The sequence below is a fragment of the Carassius gibelio genome, chromosome A19 (genome assembly GCF_023724105.1).
Source record: "Carassius gibelio isolate Cgi1373 ecotype wild population from Czech Republic chromosome A19, carGib1.2-hapl.c, whole genome shotgun sequence".
Lineage (NCBI taxonomy): Eukaryota > Metazoa > Chordata > Actinopteri > Cypriniformes > Cyprinidae > Carassius > Carassius gibelio.
Window position 1 is genome coordinate 26,878,120 of NC_068389.1, and position 25,143 is coordinate 26,903,262.

The 25,143-nt window shown below is 35.9% G+C and overlaps 2 protein-coding genes across 7 annotated transcripts; both read right to left on the reverse strand.

Annotated features, from left to right (window-relative positions):
• Positions 1-1,506: 1,506 nt before the first annotated feature.
• LOC127935713 (E3 ubiquitin-protein ligase znrf2) lies at positions 1,507-8,090 on the reverse strand. Its single transcript, XM_052533814.1, has 5 exons — positions 7,564-8,090; positions 2,559-2,657; positions 2,308-2,413; positions 2,160-2,228; positions 1,507-2,078 (listed from the first exon to the last, which is right to left on the reverse strand). The coding sequence occupies exons 1-4, from the start codon at positions 7,841-7,843 to the stop codon at positions 2,165-2,167; spliced, it is 549 nt and encodes a 182-aa protein (XP_052389774.1). The 5' UTR covers positions 7,844-8,090; the 3' UTR covers positions 1,507-2,078; positions 2,160-2,164.
• Positions 8,091-10,031: 1,941 nt separating this feature from the next.
• On the reverse strand, positions 10,032-24,108 carry LOC127935714 (maturin). Of its 6 annotated transcripts, none has more exons than XR_008148155.1 (4): positions 23,630-24,104; positions 20,738-20,860; positions 18,991-19,911; positions 10,032-11,468 (listed from the first exon to the last, which is right to left on the reverse strand). XR_008148155.1 is itself a non-coding variant. In XM_052533817.1 (3 exons), exons 1-3 carry the CDS (start codon positions 23,798-23,800, stop codon positions 12,364-12,366), a joined length of 402 nt encoding a protein of 133 aa, XP_052389777.1. In that variant the 5' UTR covers positions 23,801-24,108; the 3' UTR covers positions 10,032-12,363. The 6 variants fall into 6 exon arrangements, 3 of the variants coding, with proteins under 3 accessions (XP_052389777.1, XP_052389775.1, XP_052389778.1); XR_008148154.1 differs by having other exon boundaries at positions 10,032-11,440; positions 18,963-19,911; XR_008148153.1 differs by having other exon boundaries at positions 10,032-11,158; positions 18,676-19,911.
• Positions 24,109-25,143: the final 1,035 nt, after the last annotated feature.

Sequence of the window (25,143 nt, forward strand, 5' to 3'; positions counted from 1 at the left end):
ATCTGTCTAAATCTGTGTTCGTGAGCACTTCTCCTTTGTTGAGATGAACCCTCCACCTCACAGGTGTGGCATATCAAGATGCTGATCAGACAGCATGATTATTGTACAAGTGTGTCTTAGGCTGGCCACATTAAAAGACCACTCTAAAATGTGCATTCACACAGAATTGGGCTACTTGAACAATGTTGCCGTGGGCTGTTTTTCATGTCCAGGATTGAAGTGATGCCAATAATGTTATATTGGGCCTCAATAAAACTTTTATTTTTACCATTTGAAACACGATTGGGCAGGTTTTGTTGTGAAAACCTGGCAACCCTGCCCCGGAGTGCCTCTGTGGCTAGCTATTGGAGTTTGTTCACGCCGTTTCCAATATCACAAAATGCAAGCAGACTCGTTCATCTATTGACCTTCGATCAATTTCATTCTTCACTGATGTTTTCAATGTTAAATAATAAAACTGTAAGGATAAAATTTGTGTGTTTGGTCAGTTTCTAATATCAGTAGCTCATGTTTATGTGATCACACTGAGCTTTAAATGATGGCAGGCCTAAGCTTTAAAGTTTTATCCAATACCAGTAATGCATCTGTTTAATTCATCTCTGTATACTGCTGTTTATAAGTTTGGGATCAGTAAGATTTTTAATGCGGTTTAAAGAAGTCTCTTCTGTTCATGCAATTATTTGAACAATTTTTTTTTTTAAAAAGCAGTAATATTGTAAAATATTATTACAGTTTAAAATATTGTTTTTCTATTTTAATATACTTTTAAATATAATTTATATGATACAAAGCTGAATATTCATCAGACATTTCTTCACTCTCAAATGATCCTTCAAAAATCATTCTAATGTGCCGATTTAATATCAATGTTGGAAACAGTTGTGCTGCTTAATTATTATAATTATTAATTTTATATATAAATATTTTCTAATAATGTAAGTCTTTACTATCACTTTTTATCAATTAAACACATCCTTACTGAATAAAAGCATTAATTTTTTTAAAGAAAAAAAATACTGACCCCAAACTTTTGGTAGCATGTATTATTACAAAATATTTATCTTAAATAAATGCTGTTCTTTTTACCATTTTATTCAACAAAGAATACAAAAAAATGTTTCCAACATTGATATAATAAATCACCATATTATAATGCTTTCTGAAGGAACATGTGACACTGAAGAGTGCAGTAAAATGATGCTGAAAATACAGCTTTGATCACAGAAATAAATTATATTTTAAACTATATTAAACAAAAAAAATATTTTAAATTATTTCACAATATTACTGTTTTTTCTGATCAAATAAGTGTTGCCATGATGAACAGAAGTGCCTATAAAAACATTAAAATATTAATCCCAAACTTTTGAACTGTAATATATACATGTGTGTGTGTGTATATTTCTATATATACACACACACACACAATATAAATCAATAGTATAGAAACACCTTATGTTGTTGGACAGATTAATAGTCATTCAGAATCAAAGCAAAAAATTGCACTTCTTTACATCCTAGAGCTCTTTGATTTTATTTATACATGACATTAATAACATTGAGAAAAAAAATTAACAGCATTTATCAAAAATATTTACAACTGGTTCATCTATTTTAAATATAATTTCAAAAACCTATGTGTACAGAAAATATATTTGATTAGGTCTTTCGTGTTCTTCCATGGTCATCGTCCTCTATATTCATTTCTTTTCTAAACATCTCTTCCTTTGGGTTAAAACAGTTGAACAGAAAGTCCTGTTAGGAGAATGTGTTTCATCTTGTGGTTATCGATCATGAAACCGCTGTTATGTTACTGAAGTAGTACTGCAGTCCACCATCTGATCTCCGAAGAGCATCATGGGTAAAGATGGCAGCTAGATTACTGTAAAACAGCCTTCAGGTCTGCTAACAGAACTGTGCAAAGTATACGCAACATTTCATTTTGATTTGGCACAGCAGGTTTTAGACCCATATAAGTCTCAGATAGTGATGGATTCATCATCTAGTGTCAAAGCGAGTCAAATCATGGAGAAAATATTAACTGAGCCCTTTTCTGCTGCTCTTCTTTATTTGATCATCTGCAGATAGAAAAAAATACTTTGTGATTTTTTGTTCCAACATTGTTGGTTTCTTGGTGGCACCATTGGCTAACCACTGACCTGTTTTAATGTGTATCTGTGGGATGTTCTGGACACGATCTGTTGATCTCAAACCACTCATCAATACACCTGGAGGAGCAGAAGAGGAGCTGATTTCCACAGCAGGTGTGTGTGTGTGTATGACTGTGTTAGTGAATGTTTCTCATACCCTTTGTGGTAGACACAGAGACAGGGCAGTCGAGCGATGGTGTCCCCCTGAACCATATCATCCAGACATATCGAACACTCGCCAGAGTCCCGGGACAAAACATCATCTACAGACAGAGAAAACCTCACAACATCACTATCAGCATCAGAGAAGCAGCTGATGACACACGGGCCGCGGTTGTGTCACACCTGCATTAAAACAAGTTTTAAGACAGAAAGACAGTGACCAGCTGCAGTGAAGATTATTCTTACCGTTATAATGGAGTCTGGGTTTGGAGAAACACTTGAGCAGATGAACATCTATTTCATCAGAACAGACAAACTTTGAGCACATGGGACAGTCGAATCCAGCTGAAACAAACAGAAGAGACAAAAGTCATCCACATACTTGCACTGAAAAAAATGATTATGGCCCCAATTAAATAAAACGTAATTCAATTTTGCTAGTTTAATCCATTCAAATTGAGTTTTTGATTTTAATTAATAATTATTAGTTGGTTTTAAACGAATTATGATTATGATGGTATGATTCATTGAATTTACTAAAATAAATTATGGTAAGTGGTTGCAATCAATTTATTTTAGCTACATTTAATTAATTTTTTTAGTAAATTCAATGAATAATTTTTCCCATCATGCACTGGGGCATGAATAATTAAAAATGTTAAATTTTTCACAGTTTTATGGTTGCTTTTGATGTTACTTTTAGTGACATTCATTTTTGTGACGCCTGAAGTTCATTTTCTACTCAAAATGACCCATTTATACTCAAACACTATTCACTGATTGTTACCGTCATTGTGTGTGGTGTACCATGTATTGAGGTCTCTGAGAAATGGTGACTATTGAGTTACATACAGGCACTCTTGTTTGGGAGAGCTAAAATCTCTTAGAAAAATAAAGTTAGAGTTAAAAATATTGGGTTTGCTTTATTTGTCTGAAAATTAATGAAAGATACAATAGATAAAAAAAATATTGGATTAAAATTAATTTAAATATGTAGAAATTAAACGATTAAATTGATCTGGTTGCACAATTAATTTGAGTATATTCTACTCAAAATAGTTTAGCTAAAATTATGAATATAATTAATCTGAAACTACTGAAAGAGATTAATAAACTCAATGTATAAAATATAAGTACAACCAATTTATAAAATTTAAGTAAACTCAACTTAAAAAATATATCTGGATTTAAATAAATTTATTTCGTGCAACCCCTTGACGTAATACAATTAAGTAAATTCAACATAAAAAATTTTCAGTGTGTGTTTGGTAAGTGTATTTTTTTTTTTAGGTCACTTGATTAGAATCACACAGCATTTAGTTCCTGTGCCTGTAAAAATGTAGTGATCTCCTGTGCATTATCAGGTTATCACAATATGAACTATATCTAATACATAAAACTCACGGCACGTGGTTGTGCTTCACGTGGCTGAATGATTATAAAGCTGGATATGCCAACATGTTTGTTTTATTTCAATCAAAGTTCATTATGAGGCTATAAAGTTCTTCACAGAAATCTCTGTAGGCATTCAAAATATATGCCTGAATCAATATAGACAAAGAGGATATTTAATTAATCCTTTCTTACTCCTATACAATATTATGTATTGAACATTTTACCCAACAAGCTAAAATAAATCTGTTTAACAGGCTGCATTTTATCCTGTGCATTAAACACCCCAGTCTTTCCACAATGCAAAAATATTATGCAACAGAATACAATAAAGAGCAATGAGCTCAAAGCTTAATTACAATGCATTTCTGATGGCCATATACAGAAAAAAAATAAAATACAAATTATATTCTAAATGAAGTGTGATTGTGTGTTGCACATGTTTCCTGTTCTTTGCATTTATTCACATTTAATAATAATGAGAACTTATTCACAACCACTACTGCATTGACCCGTCAATAACTAACTATTTAAGCAGGGCAAATGTTATCACTGAGAGTATAAATGCATTTAAGTGCTTGGTTACACACACACACCTGTTAATCAGTGTCAGTCTGTACTGACAAAACATTAACAGGAAGTAAATAAAATAAAATTAAAGGTTAGTCAGTTGTGTACTGATGGGGAGGAGCTTCTGACGCATGACAGCATCTCCAGACTGATTACAGACATATACAGCTTTTACAAGAAGCCAGTATAAGACAGAGCTGTGTGCATTATGTGTCTGTGGCCCAGAGGAATCAAAGGAACCACTATCTGACTCTCCTCTGACAGGAGGTTAAAGGTCAAAGTGAAACAAGTGCTTGAGTTATGAAAACAAAGGTTGCTTAAGGATCACTGCTGTCCCAATGAAACCACTCTCTATTATGTTTAATATGGCATACATACTGTCAGTGCACATCAGATCAGACCAGGGGCCAGATTCATGACACATTAAGATTAAAATTCTTTGAAACTGAAATTTTCTTATTTTCCACCTTAAAAATAAACTTAAGAATATTTTATATTCCCAAGAACATAAGAATTTTCATATCTTTTTTTTTTTTAATGATTGCTCAGACTCAAAAAACCTAAGAATTTTAATTCCTGAAAAAAAGAAATGCCCTTAAAACATTTCATACCTCCTAATTTTAGGATCATCTCCAACTTCTCTTAAATGACCCAAAGAAGATTTTTGCAACAGTGTTATGAGTTGATCTCACTATTGTGTAAGACTGTATTGTAGTGTGTTTTTTTTTTTTTTTTTTTGAGCGGATATGTATCATGTCTGAGGGCAAAGTTTCTTTTTTTCAACAAGACTGAAGGGTTTTGAGTGGAGAGATTCATTTTGACCTGAAAATAGGAAGTATGGGGAATTGGGTGAGAGGTTATGGATTGGTGTTTAGAGTTTAGAGAAAATAAGGCACAATTTCAAGAAATGTGTTTAAGCTATTAAGAAAAACTGTAAAATAAATAAATAAATAAACAACCCCAAAATTCTGAACCTCTGTCTCAGAAAATGCAAGAAAAATTGTTTGCACTCTTATTATTCTGAGAGGAAGTTTTTATGCATAAGGAATTTAACTTAAGACACTAAAATTTGGTTAATGCATATTCGGTTTGTGTTCTCTGTAACTTATATTGTCCAAATGTTCATGTTTAAGCTCAGCATGTGAACTGACGAAGAACACACTGATCCTACTGAACACACTGCATCAGGAGCAGCCACATGACACACACATGCTTCCTGCACTTTAACCTTCACACTCCAGTTTGACCCAAATCTTGTGCATTGACACAAAGAGCAGAATGTCCCTTCAGTCTTTGCTATCCCAGCTCCGTAGAAGTACACCATTTGTGAGTTGATTTCCATGAAAAATATAAACACTGCGACACTTCCAACACACAATTCTATCAGTCATCTTTAATAATTTTTTGTGTTTGATTCTGCAAATACAATAGCAGAAAAAGTGTTTTAAGGTTTCTATTCTTCTTATTTTATAGAATTATGTCAGAGAATGCCTCATAACATCAAAAAGATTCAGTTAACACAAACATGATTCATAAAAAGGATTTCAACAGGAAATATGGCTCATAAATGTCTTGCTGACAAATATGACGTTTTTCTCATGTTCACACCCATAAGCAAAATTGTCCTTATCAATCTGACCTACAATCAAGCATTTATTTAATACAAACTGTCATTGTCGCACTAAGATAAAATCTGGAACCTCTCACCAAACGCTCTTAATGTTTGATGTTTATTGCCCCTCAAAGGTCACAAAAATTAAAAACTGCAGGTTGACCTTCATGTTCTCAGTCAATGTAATCCGGAAAGACAGACCTTGCAAACAATATTCATTCATTAGCATTATATCACCCGTTTCAACCCACAAAAACACATCAGGAATGTTAAAGAACCACATTTCCATGTAGTCTTGTTCTTGGATAAGGAAGTCTCTGTGTATTGAGACAATAAAACATCCACAACGAATCAACAGTGTCCGTACAGTTCTGATCGCAGGCCATTCTGAACATGATGTGCAGAAACACACACATTTACCAATGATAAAACCATCAACACATGAGCCATAAAACAACACTCAATCATGCTACATCTATCCCTTCATCAAATAAAAATACAGTATAATGCACACATGACCTTATTATGATAAGCTCCCATAATAAGCAGGTAATCGTATAGAACCAGTGAGGTACATTATAATAAAAATGTATGGACATATATTGAATTACTGGCATCATTATACCATAATTTTATGATTTCATCAATAATCTGCATTAAATTCTGAAGTATATACTGTATAACCTATAATGACTGATATATTACAATATACAATAACACGTATGAGCTTGATTAAGATAAGTTCCATATAATAAGATAATACATCATATAAAGTCTAAATGATTCACTATTATATATTATAATGCATACAACTATGATATTGTCATATAACACCAATAAAACAAACTGTAATACAGTACATTTAAGGAGTTATTGACATTACCCGAACAACAATATGTGGTCAATCTACATTATAATACAAGTTCATATATGCATGATATATTTTTTATTTTAAATAAATTACAGTGAATAGAATAGAAAAGAATAGGTATGCATGCTAGTATTAAGTGGTCAGGTGCTAGCAAAAAAGATATATCAACGAGATTAATTATAATATATTACCGTGATATTGTCATATAAAAAGTTTAATAATAATTTGAGGACAAAAAGCAACATTATAATATAGGCTATCAGTAGTATTGTGATTACTTGTGATTATTCATATTCTGCATATGCATATATTTTATACATTATAATTCGGCTATATTTTACATATTAAAAAGCGGAATAATCATATAAGGCCAATAAGCCTCATTCTAATGTGCATGGAATAATTATGAGCTATGGTCAATAACGTGCATTATATATCATCAGAATACACATGTGAGCTTGTGATTATTATAAAAACATATAGAGTAATTCATTATATAAAGTGAATTATAATGCATACGACTATGCACGATATTGTTTGATATTATCAAATAAGACTAATAAGCTAATAATAATATATTTTATTATTATCGACTTATTGGCATTATTTGAATATATTAACCAGATTGTCATTAATATAATAGTACATATCACAATACTTGTAATTATGATAAGGTTATAGAATAAGTTAATTCTTCATGTGAGATCATCAATGTGAATTAAATGACAATATATAGGAAAGCCCATAGTGAAATGCATTCTGTGATGTTAATGAGCAGGAGTTTGGGAGTGTGTCCAGTGTCTTACCCCCCAGCAGGTGAGGTGTGAGGTGTGCAGGTAAGGAGCCGATCAGAAGCGTCCTCTGCCCGTCTGCCTCATCTCTCCGGCCGCCGGTCGGGATAACGGCGCTCTGGATGAACGAACCGGGTGTTTGCGATGAATACTGGACCCGTTCACCGATCTGTCCCGTCGAACCGCCCGCGTAATAGCGCAGAATAGCAGCTCGCCCGTCAGAGTTAGACCAATCGGAACCGGAATAAGACCGGATCCGAACCCCTCCGGACGGACTGCTCTGTTTAGGACCCATACTGACTGTATAACACTATAAATACTTACAAAACCCAAGAGACTCGAATTGAACAAGACGCGCAAAACTATAGTGACCGATGCATGCAAAACATGCACCAAACGCGCAAAAGAGAAAAGCGTAAACAGCTTGGCACACTTCCGACAGACGATGTGAGTAAATCCAGTCGAGCACACCGCAAACCAACTCAAACAGACGCCCAAGAAAGATCACATGAGATGCTGCTTCTGCTGCTGCTTTATCACGGAGCGCGAGCGCTTCCTGCTGAACTGGAGTGGGACGCTTGCAACTTCGCAACATTAACGCCTAATTACCATTAATCTGACAACAAACTGTTAGAAGAAAGGTATCATTCTATATAGAACCATAGGGTTCTTTACTCAACTCCAAAGACAAGAAAGAACCCTTTTGGCACAAAGGGTTCATATCTTGAATTTTGTGATCATTCACATGCATTCATATGCATTTGAATACACCGAATAATGCAGTGAAAGAACGCACTCAAAATGCACACGCGCACTAGTATGACTTCATCATGTAACTTTACATAAGCCTAGATGTGTGCACTTTTTAGGCACAGATTTAGTTTTTGAATATACTTGATGCTATTAAAAGGCACATCATTAAAACAAAAATAGGAGTTCACATTTCACACCTAAACAAGCGTGGAAAATGTAATTATAACTAGCTACTAAATTAGTTAAAAATGCCTATCCATATACAGCTATGATCTGCTAACCCCAAACTGACTCAAATGATTCGCGAAACCGCTACGAACTCCCGAACTGATTCAAATGATCGGCGATCCCGCTCCAACTCCCAAACTGGAGTCAGATGACTCAAATGATTCGCGATCCCGCTATGAACTCCCGAACTGCTTCAAATGATTTGCGATCCCCAAACTGACTCAAGTGATTCGCGATCCCGCTACGAACTCCCGAACTTATTCAAATGATTCGCGATCCCCAAATTGACTAAAATGATTCGCGATCCCGCTACGAACTCCCGAACTTATTCAAATGATTCGCGATCCCCAAATTGACTCAAATGATTCGCGATCCCGCTACGAACTCCCGAACTGACTCAAATTATTCGCGATCCCACTCCAACTCCCAAACTGGAGTCAGATGACTCAAATGATTCGCGATCCCGCTACGAACTCCCGAACTGATTCAAATGATTCGCGATCCTCAAACTGACTCAAATGATTCGCGATTCCGCTACGAACTCCCAAATTGACTCAAATGATTCGCGATCCCGCTACGAACTCCCGAACTGACTCAAATGATACGCGATCACCAAATTGACTCAAATGATTCGCGAACCCGCTACGAACTCCCGATCTGACTCAAATGATTTGCGATCCCAATACACATAATGCTATAAAAGTGTGCACATCGAGAGAAATAAACAGCAGATGTTCATGTTAACAACTTCTTTAACTTGAGCAAACGCTGCTAATACACATACATTTGTTAATAAAGTAAATAAAACGAAAACATGAATGTTTTAATGCTACTGAATAAAAATAAACGATCAACTCGAAAGTCTCTGCTCATCATGACAGGACCTGGATCAGTGAGCTGCGTCTCGGGCCGATGACGTCACTTCCATGGAGGCATGTTGTACACGCCCCCGTTCCTTGACTCCACCCCCACGTCAAAACAGTGCAACAAAGAGAGACGTGCAGAAAAATGAAGCGCAAAGGAAAAATGGTATCGCAAGCTCAAACTAGACTGATTCGCAAAATAAAAGCAGCGTCGCAAATAAATTAATAGATATGACCATGGAAAATATGTATTACAAAATCAATGCTTTCGCGCTGTTTCATTTGTTTTGCAATTCTTAATTTTTGTTTGCAAATGTATTTTCCTCAATACTTTAAGTAAAATGTTTTACATTTGTTTTTGTTTTTATTGTTTTTGTATATTTTAAACAAGGTAAATCTTTCTGATTTATTAAAATAAAAAGTCACATACATGGATTTTTCTGGGCTTAGCCCCGGATTTCCACTCACCCTAGAACCACCCCATGTTAATCACCAATATTACATGTAAACTTTTCATCAAAACAAATTCCAGCGTTTCATGTGATGTGCTGAAGAATAACAGCTTACTGGTGTGTGGGGAAAAACACAAGGATTAACCAGTTATGAAAACATTGCTATGAAAAATTAAGAAATACAGAATACACTCATAAGGTTCAAATTTAATTGTTGAATTTCAGGTTACAATTCATGCTGACCCAAACAAATTTTACTCCAGTTTAATTCTAAATGACTCAACAGGCTGATCAACATTCATCTAAAATCAATAACAATATTTCCAAATACCACACTGTAATGAACAATCTTCTTAGAAATTAAATTATTAGTTATAAAGGTGACGAAAATATCATCCACATACGGATTTACACACACAAAGGAGTAAATAAATAAGTGCTGATAATAGCAATAGATAAATGCTAATAAATAATAGAAATAATAAATAAAAGATAAATCACAAAACTGGTATAAAGCTTTCACTGTTACACAATGAAGACAGTCAGGTGATTAACAAAAAATGTATAATACGTATACACAAACAAATACATTTTTAAAAGTTAAGTTACATGAAGTAACATGGTCAGGCAAAAGAAATTAAAATTGCACAAAAAGTGGCAAAGTTGATAAGTTTAGGTCATGGGACAAATAAATAAACAGTAAAATAAAATAAATATCACAATCTGGTACAGAGCTGTTACATAACTAAATAAAAACAGCAGCTTTGATCTCAGTAACACTTCCATTTAATGTTGTTATAATTCATACGCTTCACTGTAGACTGGGGCTGTGCAGGAAGACACTATGGAAGCAGAAGAAGGTTAGCGGCCACGTGTGTAACATCAGCAAATTCACACACAATATGTCCTGGAGGAACAGGTTTGTTTCTGTGCTGACCTCTCCTGTGGCTGTCCTTCCATCAGATAAAATGACAGCAGATAAATGATGATTTAAACAGGTCGAGGCAACTGCTACATCAGGTCACATGACCACACAGCAGTCACCTGAATCAGCTCATATAAGCCTACTCTTAAAAATAAAGGTTCTGGTGATATCCAGGTTTTAGAGTTTGATGTTATGTTAAATGTACAACTATTCAGTCTCTGGTTCTTTGACGCCTTCTTTAAATGTGTGATGATTTCTCAACTAATAGATGTTGCACGGGAGCAGCACATCTCAGACCAAAATGTGTGCCTCGGTCACGCCCCTTCTCACAAAACTCATTAGGAACTCGAAAGATTATGACCCAGATATCATACAAACATCTGATAGACCTCTTTGTAAAAATCGTATAGAGCTCCTTTAAGGAAGTCCATATCAACTCAAGAATCCTATGAGGCCAAAATGGATGTTGATAAGAATTGCATTCAGTGTCGAACCGCAGAAGAACCTTTATTTTAAGAGTTTAGACTTTTTTGACACAGTTTGACCTTTCTCTGGTTAAACTCTAGAGTTAACTGGAAGTTGATTAATACAATCAAAAGACAATAAAGGCAAAAAGAGGATTAATCAAGCGTCTGTTTAAACGTCTCACCCACCCCAACTGAGCCCATCACCTCTGTCCCAGTGATAATCAGACTTTACCTTCTGATCTTGTTTCATTTGATCATTGAACACAGATACTTTGTATGCACTTGCAATCAGCTTTGGTTATTTGTTATTTAACAGGTATTTTGGAGAGATTTAAAGCACAAGACCTGGGGTAAAATGTCTTATTCACGGATATCTAGATTCTTTACAATCAACATGAAATCAAAATAACTGACCATATTTACTTTCTTAATACAAGTTCCTGGTCTCACTGTGGACAATTCATCAGTGCACAAAAAAAGGACTTTCCTTAATTATTTACCTTAAGCAAAATCCCAAGTGTTATGTTCAGAATATCATACTAGTATACCACCTTAACTATTTTGCATGTAAATTTTGTGTTTGCAAGAAATTCCAGATTGATAGAATTGATCAAATTTTGCATCATTTACCTTCCATTTCCAAACTGATGAATGAACAGGGTGTGATACCGACTGTCAAGAATTCAAATGTTTTTACCACAAAATTGGATACGAAATGCAAAAACATCCTAATTTTTCGACAACTGCATGAATTAAACATGTAAAGTACTGAGCTCATGTGCCAACAGTGCAGCAGTATACAATGCACTAGTATACCATTCTGAACATAAGTTTCTGATCTACTACATCCAGTCACATGACAGGTTTATATATAAATTATAAAGGCTGGGAATGAGATATTTGTTTTGTCTCTGCTTGAATTTGATGAGAAGTTAATGTGAAATAATATAGACCAAAATAGAGATCATTTAAGTTAAAATCAGGGTGCAGGAAAAGCTGTCCAGATCTTAAAGGGTTTAATGGTGTGGTGTATGTTTGTGTATGTAAGAAGAGCCAGGTGAGTAAGATTAGGAGAGCAGGGCTCGATGCAGAGACTGTGGCCCAGCGCGGAGCCTCTCTGCTGGGCATTATTGCCGGCTCACACCCATCTGCTGGTGGTCTGGCTCTGGTTCCTCCTCCACGTCTGTGTGATACTGATCAAATGTGTCATCGTCAATATCTGGAAGACCCAGGAGCTGCAGGACAATTGCACAATCATTCCATAATGAATAGAATAGAATCAAAGCAGAACAGAACAGAATTACATTTTCAAATGTAACATGCATTGACATTCCAAAGATTCCATTATAAGATTCCAAACAGATCATTTTGGTTATAAAACCTTGATTGCATCAGTTTTATCAATAATAAAAAAAAAACATCTGTACACGTCACACATGCAAGATTTGTCAAGTGTGGGGAAAATAAATAGAAAAACTGAAATCTTCAGAAATGTTAACTTTGATTAATTTGCTCAAGCATGTTGCTAAATACCATCAACACACTTTGTTTATGCCAAAAAAGGTAAGAAGATATGTTTTCAGAGAACTTTATGCATTAGCTTTATTAGAGAAAACATGAAAATATACAGTTACAACTTATTTTCATTTGATTTAGTCGCATTTTTAGCTTTGCATCGGATACAATGTGACAATTCAGCTTTCCTTGTGCATGAAATCTCCCGCATGCCAACAAACCAATGAGACCATGCAACAATAATCACAATAGAGTACAGACGCCAACGCCAAAGGCCTCTGTAACTGGCATAGATTTGCAGAAAATTGTCAGTTGCATGCATATTTCCAACATCTTATTATGTAAGGCTTATGTTACACCTCAAATGCCAAGGGAATTTATAGTAATAATACTCAAAAATCCCAATCTCTCAAATGACTTGGGTATGCAGAGCATTCACAGCTTATACTGGATGCTTGGCAAACTATGCATTACAAAGTTAAACTAAGGAACTGTATAATTGCTTATTGTGCTTAGAATTATTCTTAAATGTAGAGAGAGACTTACAGGCCTGAAGGATCTGAAGACCTTGTCTAGTACCTCCAGCAGTGTTTTCTTCCCGCAGGAGGAGATGTAGTCCTGCGCCAGCTGCAGGAACGGCAGACAGTCCTCGCTCTCACTCCACACATGCTGAAAACACACATCATTTCACCAGCAGCAAATATTTAGCTCAAGATTTGCATTTACAGTTGATGATGATGTTTAAATACTATGATCTTTATGATAAGATTTTAATTTTATATTTTATTTTATGTGCATATAAATATTTATTCTGCCATATTTCAACCAAATTTTTGTCATATATATAGACTTTACAGTGAAGGTCAATCATGCCGCCAGCAACAACACAGTCATGGGTTCAATTCCTACTGAGTGCATGAACTGATTAAAAAAAAAAACTATATTAAAGCTGCGGTAGGGAACTTTTGACGCTCTAGCGGTTAATAAACAGAACTGCTTGCGTCTTGCGGAACCGCCCGCGTAATAGCGCAGAATAGCAGCTCGCCCGTCAGAGTTAGACCAATCGGAACCGGAATAAGACCGGATCCGAACCCCTCCGGACGGACTGCTCTGTTTAGGACCCATACTGACTGTATAACACTATAAATACTTACAAAACCTAAGAGACTCGAATTCAACCAGACGCGCAAAACTATAGTGACCGATGCATGCAAAACATGCACCAAACGCGCAAAAGAGAAAAGCGTAAACAGCTTGGCACACTTCCGACAGACGATGTGAGTAAATCCAGTCGAGCACACCGCAAACCAACTCAAACAGACGCCCAAGAAAGATCACATGAGATGCTGCTTCTGCTGCTGCTTTATCACGGAGCGCGAGCGCTTCCTGCTGAACTGGAGTGGGACGCTTGCAACTTCGCAACATTAACGCCTAATTAACATTAATCTGACAACAAACTGTTAGAAGAAAGGGATCATTGGGGTTCTATATAGAACCATAGGGTTCTTTACTCAACTCCAAAGACAAGAAAGAACCCTTTTGGCACAAAGGGTTCATATCTTGAATTTTGTGATCATTCACATGCATTCATATGCATTTGAATACACCGAATAATGCAGTGAAAGAACTCACTCAAAATGCACACGCGCACTAGTATGACTTCATCATGTAACTTTACATCAGCCTAGATGCATGCACTTTTTAGGCACAGATTTGTTTAGTTTTTGAATATACTTGATGCTGTTAAAAGGCACATCATTAAAACAAAAATACGAGTTCACATTTCACACCTAAACAAGCGTGGAAAACGTAATTATAACTAGCTACTAAATTAGTTAAAAATGCCTATCCATATACAGCTATGATTTGCGAACCCCAAACTGACTCAAATGATTCGCGATCCCGCTACGAACTCCCGAACTTATTCAAATGATTTGCGATCCCCAAACTGACTCAAATGATTCGCGATCCCGCTCCAACTCCCAAACTGGAGTCAGATGACTCAAATGATTCGCGATCCCGCTACGAACTCCCGAACTTATTCAAATGATTCGCGATCACCAAATTGACTCAAATGATTCGCGATCCCGCTACGAACTCCCGAACTTATTCAAATGTTACGCGATCCCCAAATTGACTCAAATGATTCGCGATCCCGCTACGAACTCCCGAACTGACTCAAATGATTCGCGATCCCGCTACGAACTCCCGAACTTATTCAAGTGATTCGCGATCCCCAAATTGACTCAAATGATTCGCGATACCGCTCCAACTCCCAAACTGGAGTCAGATGACTCAAATGATTCGCGATCCCGCTACGAACTCCCGAACTGACTCAAATGATTCGCGATCCCGCTCCAACTCCCAAACTGGAGTCAGATGACTCAAATGATTCGGGATCCCGCTACGAACTCCCGAACTGACTCAAATGATACGCGATCACCAAATTGACTCAAATGATTCGCGAACCCGCTACGAACTCCCGAACTGACTCAAATGATTTGGATCCCAATACACATAAGCAGGGCCGTCGCCAGAACAAACCAAATGGGGGGGCATTTAATTTTCATAGGGGGGCACACTTTTTTAATGATCTGAGACAGACCATAACATAAACCCATATTAGGCTATAACTAAAATAGACCACAATAGTCTTGTTTTGTTCAATTATTCAAATAAAATACTTCACCGTTTGATCTCAACGTCTCTGTTTATTGTCTCTTAACATTTCCAAAACCGCCAAAAATTTATTCTGAGATCGCATGCAACGCGCAGCTCAGCTGCGCAAAGGAATTGCGTATAAACAATACAATACTGTATGCTTAACTAAATTAATTGCATGATTTATATATACATATACTTACACACAAACTGCATATTGTAATTTGAATTAATAAAACTACTAACACAAAAATAACATATTGAAAGGTCTGCTGCTGGAGACTTGCCATTGGCTGTTGTATTTGAATAATTAATGAGGTAGGTCTTTGCAAGGTTTGGGTGCTGTTTTGGGATGTTTTAACAGTCATTTATGAATATAATTATATTTAAAGTTATGTTCTGTGTACTAATGCGTTGAATAATGAATCGTCTGAATCATTTCTGAAGGTAATGTGTTATGCATTTCTAGTGTTACCGTTGTAGTGATTAGTGTTCATGTGAGTCAAGTTCTGCTGAAACAGCGTTGTTCGTGCAATGATCTAAATCAATAACATTCGTTATGAAACGTCTAGCTGCGCGTTCACACCGGCGGCGTCGGGAGCGTCAAAAATCGCCCTTGCTGTTCTGTTCACTTCACTACGCTGCAGAAAGATTCGTGAGCGCTCAGATGCTGTGACGTAGTCCGAACGCTTATTTTGTATTAAAAGTGGCCGCAAAGCAAACAGACTTGTTGAGCTTATGCAGACTAACCACAAGGAGGTTAACGTTATAAGTTGATCTCATTAAATGTTGTTGTGGACGAAATATTAAGATCCTTTACTTAAAATGAACGATCTCAGACACCTTGGTCCACTTATCACTTTTAATTATTTTTTTATGTCCCTGTACGCAAACAGGGACACATCATAGACTACTGCAAACGCGAAACAGCAATAATCACCCTGTCCTCCATTGTGCTTGGAAACTAATGTGATCGGAGCTGCGTCCTCTGGAATACTCTCAAGCGGTTGACTTCTACGTTCCGATTGGTTGCTGCCCAACCGCGTTATAGCTCATTACCATAAAGCTGCCTTGATTTAAACTCTGCCTGACGCTCTCAAAGGCCAAGTCGCGCCGCGCCGCTCCGCGCCGCTGCTCGACGCTGGTTTACATTGAAAATGAATGACTTCCGGCCACTTTGACGCTCTCGACGCCGGCGGTGTGAATGCACAGTAATGCAAGTTTGGTTAATTGTTCTGTGCGTTACGTTTAGGGGGGCACGAAAATTCATCTGGGGGGGCACTGCCCCCCAATGCCCCCCCTTGACGACGGGCCTGCACATAAGTGTGCACATCGAAAGAAATAAACAGCAGATGTTCATGTTAACAACTTCTTTAACTTGAGCAAACGCTGCTAATACACATACATTTGTTAATAAAGTAAATAAAACGAAAACATGAATGTTTTAATGCTACTGAATAAAAATAAACGATCAACTCGAAAATCTCTGCTCATCATGACAGGACCTGGATCAGTGAGCTGCGTCTCGGGCCGATGACGTCACTTCCATGGAGGCATGTTGTACACGCCCCCGTCCCTTGACTCCACCCCCACGTCAAAACAGTGCCACACAGAGAGACGTGCAGAAAAATGAAGCGCAAAGGAAAAATGGAATCGCAAGCTCAAACTAGACTGACTCGCAAAATAAAAGCAGCGTCGCAAATAAATTAATAGATATGACCATGGAAAATATGTATTGCAAAATCAATGCTTTCGCGCTGTTTCATTTGTTTTGCAATTCTTAATTTTTGTTTGCAAAAAGCAAATGTATTTTCCTCAATACTTTAAATAAAATGTTTTAAATTTGTTTTTGTTTTTATTGTTTTTGTATATTTTAAACAAGGTAGGCCTAAATCTTTCTGATTTATTAAAATAAAAAGTCACATACATGGATTTTTCTGGGCTTAGCCCCGGATCTCCACTCACCCTAGAACCACCCCTGTTAATCACCAATATTACATGCAAACTTTTCATCAAAACAAATTCCAGCGTTTCATGTGATGTGCTGAAGAATAACAGCTTACTGGTGTGTGGGGAAAAACACAAGGATTAACCAGTTATGAAAACATTGCTATGAAAAAAATAAGAAATACAGAATACACTCATAAGGTTCAAATTTAATTGTTGAATTTCAGGTTACAGTTCATGCTGACCCAAACGAATTTTACTCCAGTTTAATTCTAAATGACTCAACAGGCTGATCAACATTCATCTAAAATCAATAACAATATTTCCAAATACCACACTGTAATGAACAATCTTCTTAGAAATTAAATTATTAGTTATAAAGGTGACGAAAATATCATCCACATACGGATTTACACACACAAAGGAGTAAATAAATAAGTGCTGATAATAGCAATAGATAAATGCTAATAAATAACAGAAATAATAAATAAAAGATAAATCACAAAACTGGTATAAAGCTTTCACTGTTACACAATGAAGACAGTCAGGTGATTAACAAAAAATGTATAATACGTATACACAAACAAATACTTCTTTAAAAGTTAAGTTACATGAAGTAACATGGTCAGGCAAAAGAAATTAAAATTGCACAAAAAGTGGCAAAGTTGATAAGTTTAGATCATGGGACAAATAAATAAACAGTAAAATAAAATAAATATCACAATCTGGTACAGAGCTGTTACATAACTACATAAAAACAGCAGCTTTGATCTCAGTAACACTTCCATTTAATGTTGGTATAATTCATACGCTTCACTGTAGACTGGGGCTGTGCAGGAAGACACTATGGAAGCAGAAGTTTAGCGGCCACGTGTGTAACATCAGCAAATTCACACACAATATGTCCTGGAGGAACAGGTTTGTTTCTGTGCTGACCTCTCCTGTGGCTGTCCTTCCATCAGATAAAATGACAGCAGATAAATGATGCTTTAAACAGGTCGAGGCAACTGCTACATCAGGTCACATGACCATTACACAGCAGTCACCTGAATCAGCTCATATAAGCCTACTCTTAAAAATAAAGGTTCTGGTGATATCCAGGTTTTAGAGTTTGATGTTATGTTAAAAGTACAACTATTCAGTTTCTGGTTCTTTAACGCCTTCTTTAAATGTGTTATGATTTCTCAACTACTAGATGTTGCACGGGAGCAGCACATCTCAGACCAAAATGTGTGCCTCGGTCACGCCCCTTCTCACAAAACTCATTAGGAACTCGAAAGATTATGACCCAGATAGCGTACAAACATCTGATAGACCTCTTTGTAAAAATCGTATAGAGCTCCTTTAAGAAAGTCCATATCAACTCAAGAACCCTATGAGGCCAAAATGGATGTTGATAAGAATTGCATTCAGTGTCGAACCGCAGAAGAACCTTTATTTTAAGAGTTTAGACTTAGATACACAGTTTGACCTTTCTCTGGTTAAACTCTAGAGTTAACTGGAAGTTGATTAATACAATCAAAAGACAATAAAGGCAAAGAGAAGATTAATCAAGCGTCTGTTTAAACGTCTCACCCACTCAAAAACACACTGACTCCATCACCTCTGTCCCAGTGATAATCAGACTTTACCTTCTGATCTTGTTTCATTTGATCATTGAACACAGATACTTTGTATGCACTTGAAATCAGCTTTGGTTATTTGTCATTTAGCAGGTATTTTGGAGAGATTTAAAGCACAAGACCTGGGGTAAAATGTCTTATTCACGGATATCTAGATTCTTTACAATCAACATGAAATCAAAATAATTGACCATATTTACTTTCTTACTACAAGTTCCTGGTCTCATTGTGAACAATTCATCGGTGCACAAATTCCCAAGTGTTATGTTCAGAATATCATACTAGTATACCTCTTTAACTATTTTGCATGTAACTTTTGTGTTTGCAAGAAATTCAAGATTGATAGAATTGATCAAAATGTGCATCATTTACCTTCCATTCAAATGTTTTTACCACAAAATTGGATACGAAATGCAAAAACATCCTAATTTTTCGACAACTGCATGAATTAAACATGTAAAGTACTGAGCTCATGTGCCAACAGTGCAGCAGTATACAATGCACTAGTATACCATTCTGGACATAGTTTCTGATCTACTACATCCAGTCACATGACAGGTTTATATATAGATTATAAAGGCTGGGAATGAGATATTTGTTTTGTCTCTGCTTGAATTTGATGAGAAGTTAATGTGAAATAATATAGACCAAAATAGTGATCATTTAAGTTAAAATCAGGGTGCAGGAAAAGCTGTCCAGATCTTAAAGGGTTTAATGGTGTGGTGTATGTTTGTGTATGTAAGAAGAGCCAGGTGAGTTAGATTAGGAGAGCAGGGCTCGATGCAGAGACTGTGGCCCAGCGCGGAGCCTCTCTGCTGGGCATTATTGCTGGCTCACACCCATCTGCTGGTGGTCTGGCTCTGGTTCCTCCTCCACGTCTGCGTGATATTGATCAAATGTGTCATCGTCAATATCTGGAAGACCCAGGAGCTGCAGGACAATTGCACAATTATTCCATAATGAATAGAATAGAATCAAAGCAGAACAGAACAGAATTACATTTTCAAATGTAACATGCATCTACATTCCAAAGATTCCATTATAAGATTCCAAACAGATCATTTTGGTTATAAAACCTTGATTGCATCAGTCACATTCAAAAAAAAAAAAAAACATCTGTACACGTCACACATGCAAGATTTGTCAAGTGTGGGGAAAATAAATAGATAAATTAAAATCTTCAGAAATGTTAACTTTGATTAATTTGCTCAAGAATGTTGCTAAATACCATCAACACACTTTGTTTATGCCAAAAGAGGTAAGAAGATGTTTTCAGTGAACTTTATGCATTAGCTTTATTAGAGAAAACATGAAAATATACAGTTACAACTTATTTTCATTTGATTTAGTCGCATTTTTAGCTTTGCATCGGATACAATGTGACAATTCAGCTTTCCTTGTGCATGAAATCTCCCGCATGCCAACAAACCAATGAGACCATGCAACAATAATCACAATAGAGTACAGACGCCAACGCCAAAGGCCTCTGTAACTGGCATAGATTTGCAGAAAATTGTAAGTTGCATGCATATTTCCAACATCTTATTATGTAAGCCTTATGTTACACCTCAAATGCCAAGGGAATTTATATTAATAATACTCAAAAATCCCAATCTCTCAAATGACTTGGGTATGCAGAGCATTCACAGCTTATATTGGATGCTTGGCAAACTTTATGCATTACAAAGTTAAACTTAGGAACTGTATAATTGCTTATTGTGCTTAGAATTATTCTTAAATGTAGAGAGAGACTTACAGGCCTGAAGGATCTGAAGACCTTGTCTAGTACCTCCAGCAGTGTTTTCTTCCCGCAGGAGGAGATGTAGTCCTGCGCCAGCTGCAGGAACGGCAGACAGTCCTCGCTCTCACTCCACACATGCTGAAAACACACATCATTTCACCAGCAGCAAATATTTAGCTCAAGATTTGCATTTACAGTTGATGATGATGTTTAAATACTATGATCTTTATGATAAGATTTTAATTTTATGTGCATATAAATATTTATTCAGCCATATTTCAACCAAATTTTTGTCATATATAGACTTTACATTGAAGGTTCAATCATGCCGCCAGCAACAACACAGTCATGGGTTCAATTCCTACTGAGTGCATGAACTGATATAAAAAAAAAAAATCTATATTAAATGCAATGTAAGTCACTTTGTATAAAAGCGCCTGCCAAATGCATAAATGTACAGTAAATTTTATATTTGTGCTTTATGGAGTTGCAAAGCACAGTAAACAGTGTTTTACATATTTATGAAAACCTTTACACATCTAGAAAGCTTCTGCAATAGGAAGAATTTCAGACTTAAAATGTGCATGTGTAAAAAAATATTTATTTTAACTCAAACTCAGAGATATGTTTACTTTTGGATTTATAAAATGGGTCCATATATGGTTAAAAGGAATTCTTCTGAGCTTCCAGCAGAGAATCTGGGACATTAAAACTCTTTGTCCTGTTATATTTATCTGAGTGAGAGGAACCATTTTTCAGTAGATGGCCCAAATAATCTTCTTCTGCCAAACTGCATTTGGGAAAAATATTTAATGAGGGAATAGAATAGAATAAAATAGAAGAGAGAATTCTAATAAAAATAAGCTTACACAATTCCAGTGTGTGTAACACCTTATAGTTTTATTAAATAGAAGAAAACAGCTAATGCTGCTGAAGGCACACACTTGAACTAAAATTCTGCTGAATTCTAATGCTCAACAATTGTTATTAATGTTTATTAATATTGATATGGTGAATGAATTCTATACAATCTGTCTTTCTCCAGGGATCTCCGCTCAAGCTGTGTTGTGAACAAATGCCTGAAGCTCTGAAGAGAAAACTGATTTCAGAGAGACAGGCTTTTATACTTATGCATCTGTCAAGGAACAGGAAACACTGCAGGCCAAACCAGAGGAGCGCAACAAAACTCAGTTTAGTTGTAGTTATGCTACAGCATCCTTCTTTGTTTCATTTTTTTTTTATTTTAAAGTGAACTTTTTGAAATTTACATTTAGCGTGTTGTACTATTTCAAAATTTAAATTCAAGATATTACTTGCTCTTTTTTTGTAATTATTTGTGAAATATACTAGCAGTTTCTAAGTGAAAGTTGTTTCTACACCAAATCAAAAATGTTTTTTATTATTATTATTGTTACATTGTTTTCATTACATATTACATTATCAACATGAGAATCTGAAAATGTTGCACTGAAGAATTAAGCATTAGTGACTTGCACAATAACGTTTCTTTGTTTTAAAATGTTTAAAATTCTGCTTAGTTGTAGTTTTAACTAGTAGTTGATCAACAACCATCAAAGATTTATACAGTGCCCCCCCCCCTCTCTTTCTCTCTCTATCTCTTTGGATCCACTGTAGTTTTTATCCATCAATAAAGTTGAATCTGTGTGTGTGATCCAAAAGAAGCGTGTATTGATTGGTGTGAGTAATTAGATCCCTGTTCTGGCAGTGCATGTGCTGATATTTCTCTGAGCTCTGGGACTCTTGTGCAGCGGTCAGATGTGTTCTGGTAATGTGGTGTGATTTAAGAAAACTACAGTAAACTCTCGTGGTTCATTTCAAACTTTTAAACCGATTCCTGAATGGAAAGCAAACATGCATCTAACAGACATTCACAAGAACTCTGCAGCTTTCGTTTTTACTACATCACAGCACAGAAAAAAAAAAAAAAAAAACAGATTATCTGCACTATTTATTCCTCTGAGACAGTGTCTAGTGAACTGTGTGCATAAGAACTTTGTGCTGATAAAACACCTGCAATAATGACCCGTGCCTGTCTGACCAGGCCATGCATCAGTTTATACCGGATAATAAACTTCTAAAGTGAAAGTGTTGCATCTTACATATCACAAAACCCAGCTAAGCATATGTGGACTACTGCAGTCAAGATGACATCATTTCTTCTGATTTGAGATAAAGGCCTCAAAACGTGCAAAAATAAAAAGTTTTTCAGCAATAGCAGCTTAACGTGATAGTATTCAGTATATATATATATATATATCATGTTACTGAATGATTACCATCCTCATATTTCTGTAATTCTCCAATTAAATTGTAATGTACACCATCCCATAAAAAAACAAAAACGTACAAAAATGTTGAAAAAAAAAAGTTGCTATAAGTTTCAAATTGTATTCTAAATATATATATTTTCTTTCAATATATTTATTTTATATATTTTGCTTTTTTTCTACCAATATATATATTTTTGTATATTTATGAATAACATTTTCATTAAAATTATAAAATATAAATATATTTTAAAAGCATTTAATATTTTTAAAAGCATTTAATTTCACCGTACAAAAATACATTTGAAGAACAATATCATAATTTTCACAGTATTTTCTTGCCTCTGAAATACATTTTTAAAATATATCTCGGTATATATAGGTTGAAACTGGATATATTTTCAATTTTAAAAATACATTGTATTGAGCTCCACAGTCTACAGCATCCATGCAGCATATATTTAAAATATATTTTGGGCAGAAACCATATTTATTTACCATAGTACTTTCTGTGAGAAACGAGTGTATAACGAACACAAGAGCAATCACACACGCGCACGCGGGGACGCGCACAGCTCCCCCCACCCCCGAGAATCTTACTAGATTATGTCATACTTACAAAATTGTCGGTTCCTCCGGTGAGATTGTCCGGGCATAGCACGTAAAACGAGATCCCGGGCTCGGCGTAGAAGTCCAGTCGCCTCTCGTCCACATCCTCGGCGAAGATCAGGTCGAACGGGTTCCCGGAGCACCATTTTTCGGCGGTGTCCACCAGCTCTTTGAACTCCATCCTGACGGACGGACGGACGGACGCGCGCAGCGGCGCACCTGAGCCGCGGATGATGCTGAAGATGCTAAGGATGCTGATGCTGAGCACTAAGGCTGCGTCGTCATGGTGTTCGCAGATGATGCTGGTTCTGTTGCGCTCTCACTGTCTCATATCGGCCTGTACTGGAGTCTTCCTGAAATGGACCAGGAGGGCCGGACCCGGTTCAGTCCTCCCGTGCGGAGAACAACGCCTGTCCTTTGGCAGGATGACGTCACATGCCAACACATGCGCCCATCGTCATCATCTTCACAAGGAACCATCTCTAAAGAGACAGCCTTTCTCCCAACTGTTTACACATCCGAATATTTTCCAAATTTATCAGAAATCATAATAAAGGTCATGTCATATCATATCATATATAGTAGCTATATTCATTCAAGTATATGCTGGACATGTGCTTTGTTGGCTGCTTTGCGTTGAACTTTATTCCAACTCACCCATTAAAGAATATTCTGTTCTATAAATATATTATATCATAGACATTACATTTTGTTGTATTATATTTAAAACACACCGAAAAGTCCCAAATAATCTTGAAATGTGACTAATTTTCCACACGGTTGCAGAGATTTCAGTTTTTTCTATTCTACTCCACTAGAGAGCGCCATTAGTCCAGTGTTTGGTAGTGTTACCTCTGAACAAAGCAGGTTTAGGGTCAGTATTCGTTTGGGAACCCGTGATTAATCACACAAAATACAAACTGATGTCTGTCCTTTATCTGCTCATTTCTTTATTTTTCAGATTTTTAGATGAAACACAATTTTTTTGTATTATTTCTAATATAGGCTAGTCCATTTTTAGGACTGAAGTAAAAAGGTTTGATATTATAAATGTGAAAGGGCTCCTGAAAAGCAGAGAGAGTTAATAATAATGAACTTTATCTGAGCAGGCGTGCCTGTGTTTATGTCTGATGCAGAATTTTTGTTTTGACTGTAAATAAGATCACACTAGATTGAAGCAGGAAAAACTTCGCCTTTTTTTTTTTTTTGTATTTCGCAAACTGATTGAAAAGACAACATCAAAGACATTTTTTCTTGAGTCACATTCAACTATCACTCTATCACTAACACAGACAGAAAGTTTATTAGGATTTCATAGTTTAAGTCTAGTGCCTTCAGTGTCTTTAATATTTTTAATGCATCTAACAGGGTTGAAAAAAGGCATTAGTATTGTAAAAATGCTATATTTGACAGAGAATGTCTTTTAGTGCTAAAAAAGGATTTTAAGAAATATTTATGAACACTTTTTTAACATATGCCTATATATAAAATGCCTATTTAAATTATTTCAATTACACTAAACAG

Excerpts from the sequence above, each read along its gene's own strand:
- LOC127935713 (XM_052533814.1), bottom strand. The coding sequence starts at position 7,843 with ATGGGTCCTAAACAGAGCAGTCCGTCCGGAGGGGTTCGGATCCGGTCT. Across the intron at positions 2,658-7,563 it reads CACACCTCACCTGCTGGGGG|CTGGATTCGACTGTCCCATG; the intron begins GTAAGACACTGG and ends TGTTTGTTTCAG. Across the intron at positions 2,414-2,558 it reads ACCCAGACTCCATTATAACG|ATGATGTTTTGTCCCGGGAC; the intron begins GTAAGAATAATC and ends CTCTGTCTGTAG.
- LOC127935714 (XM_052533817.1), bottom strand. The coding sequence starts at position 23,800 with ATGGAGTTCAAAGAGCTGGTGGACACCGCCGAAAAATGGTGCTCCGGG. Across the intron at positions 13,421-23,629 it reads CCGGAGGAACCGACAATTTT|CATGTGTGGAGTGAGAGCGA; the intron begins GTAAGTATGACA and ends GTGTGTTTTCAG. Across the intron at positions 12,472-13,297 it reads TCTTCAGATCCTTCAGGCCT|CTCCTGGGTCTTCCAGATAT; the intron begins GTAAGTCTCTCT and ends ATTGTCCTGCAG.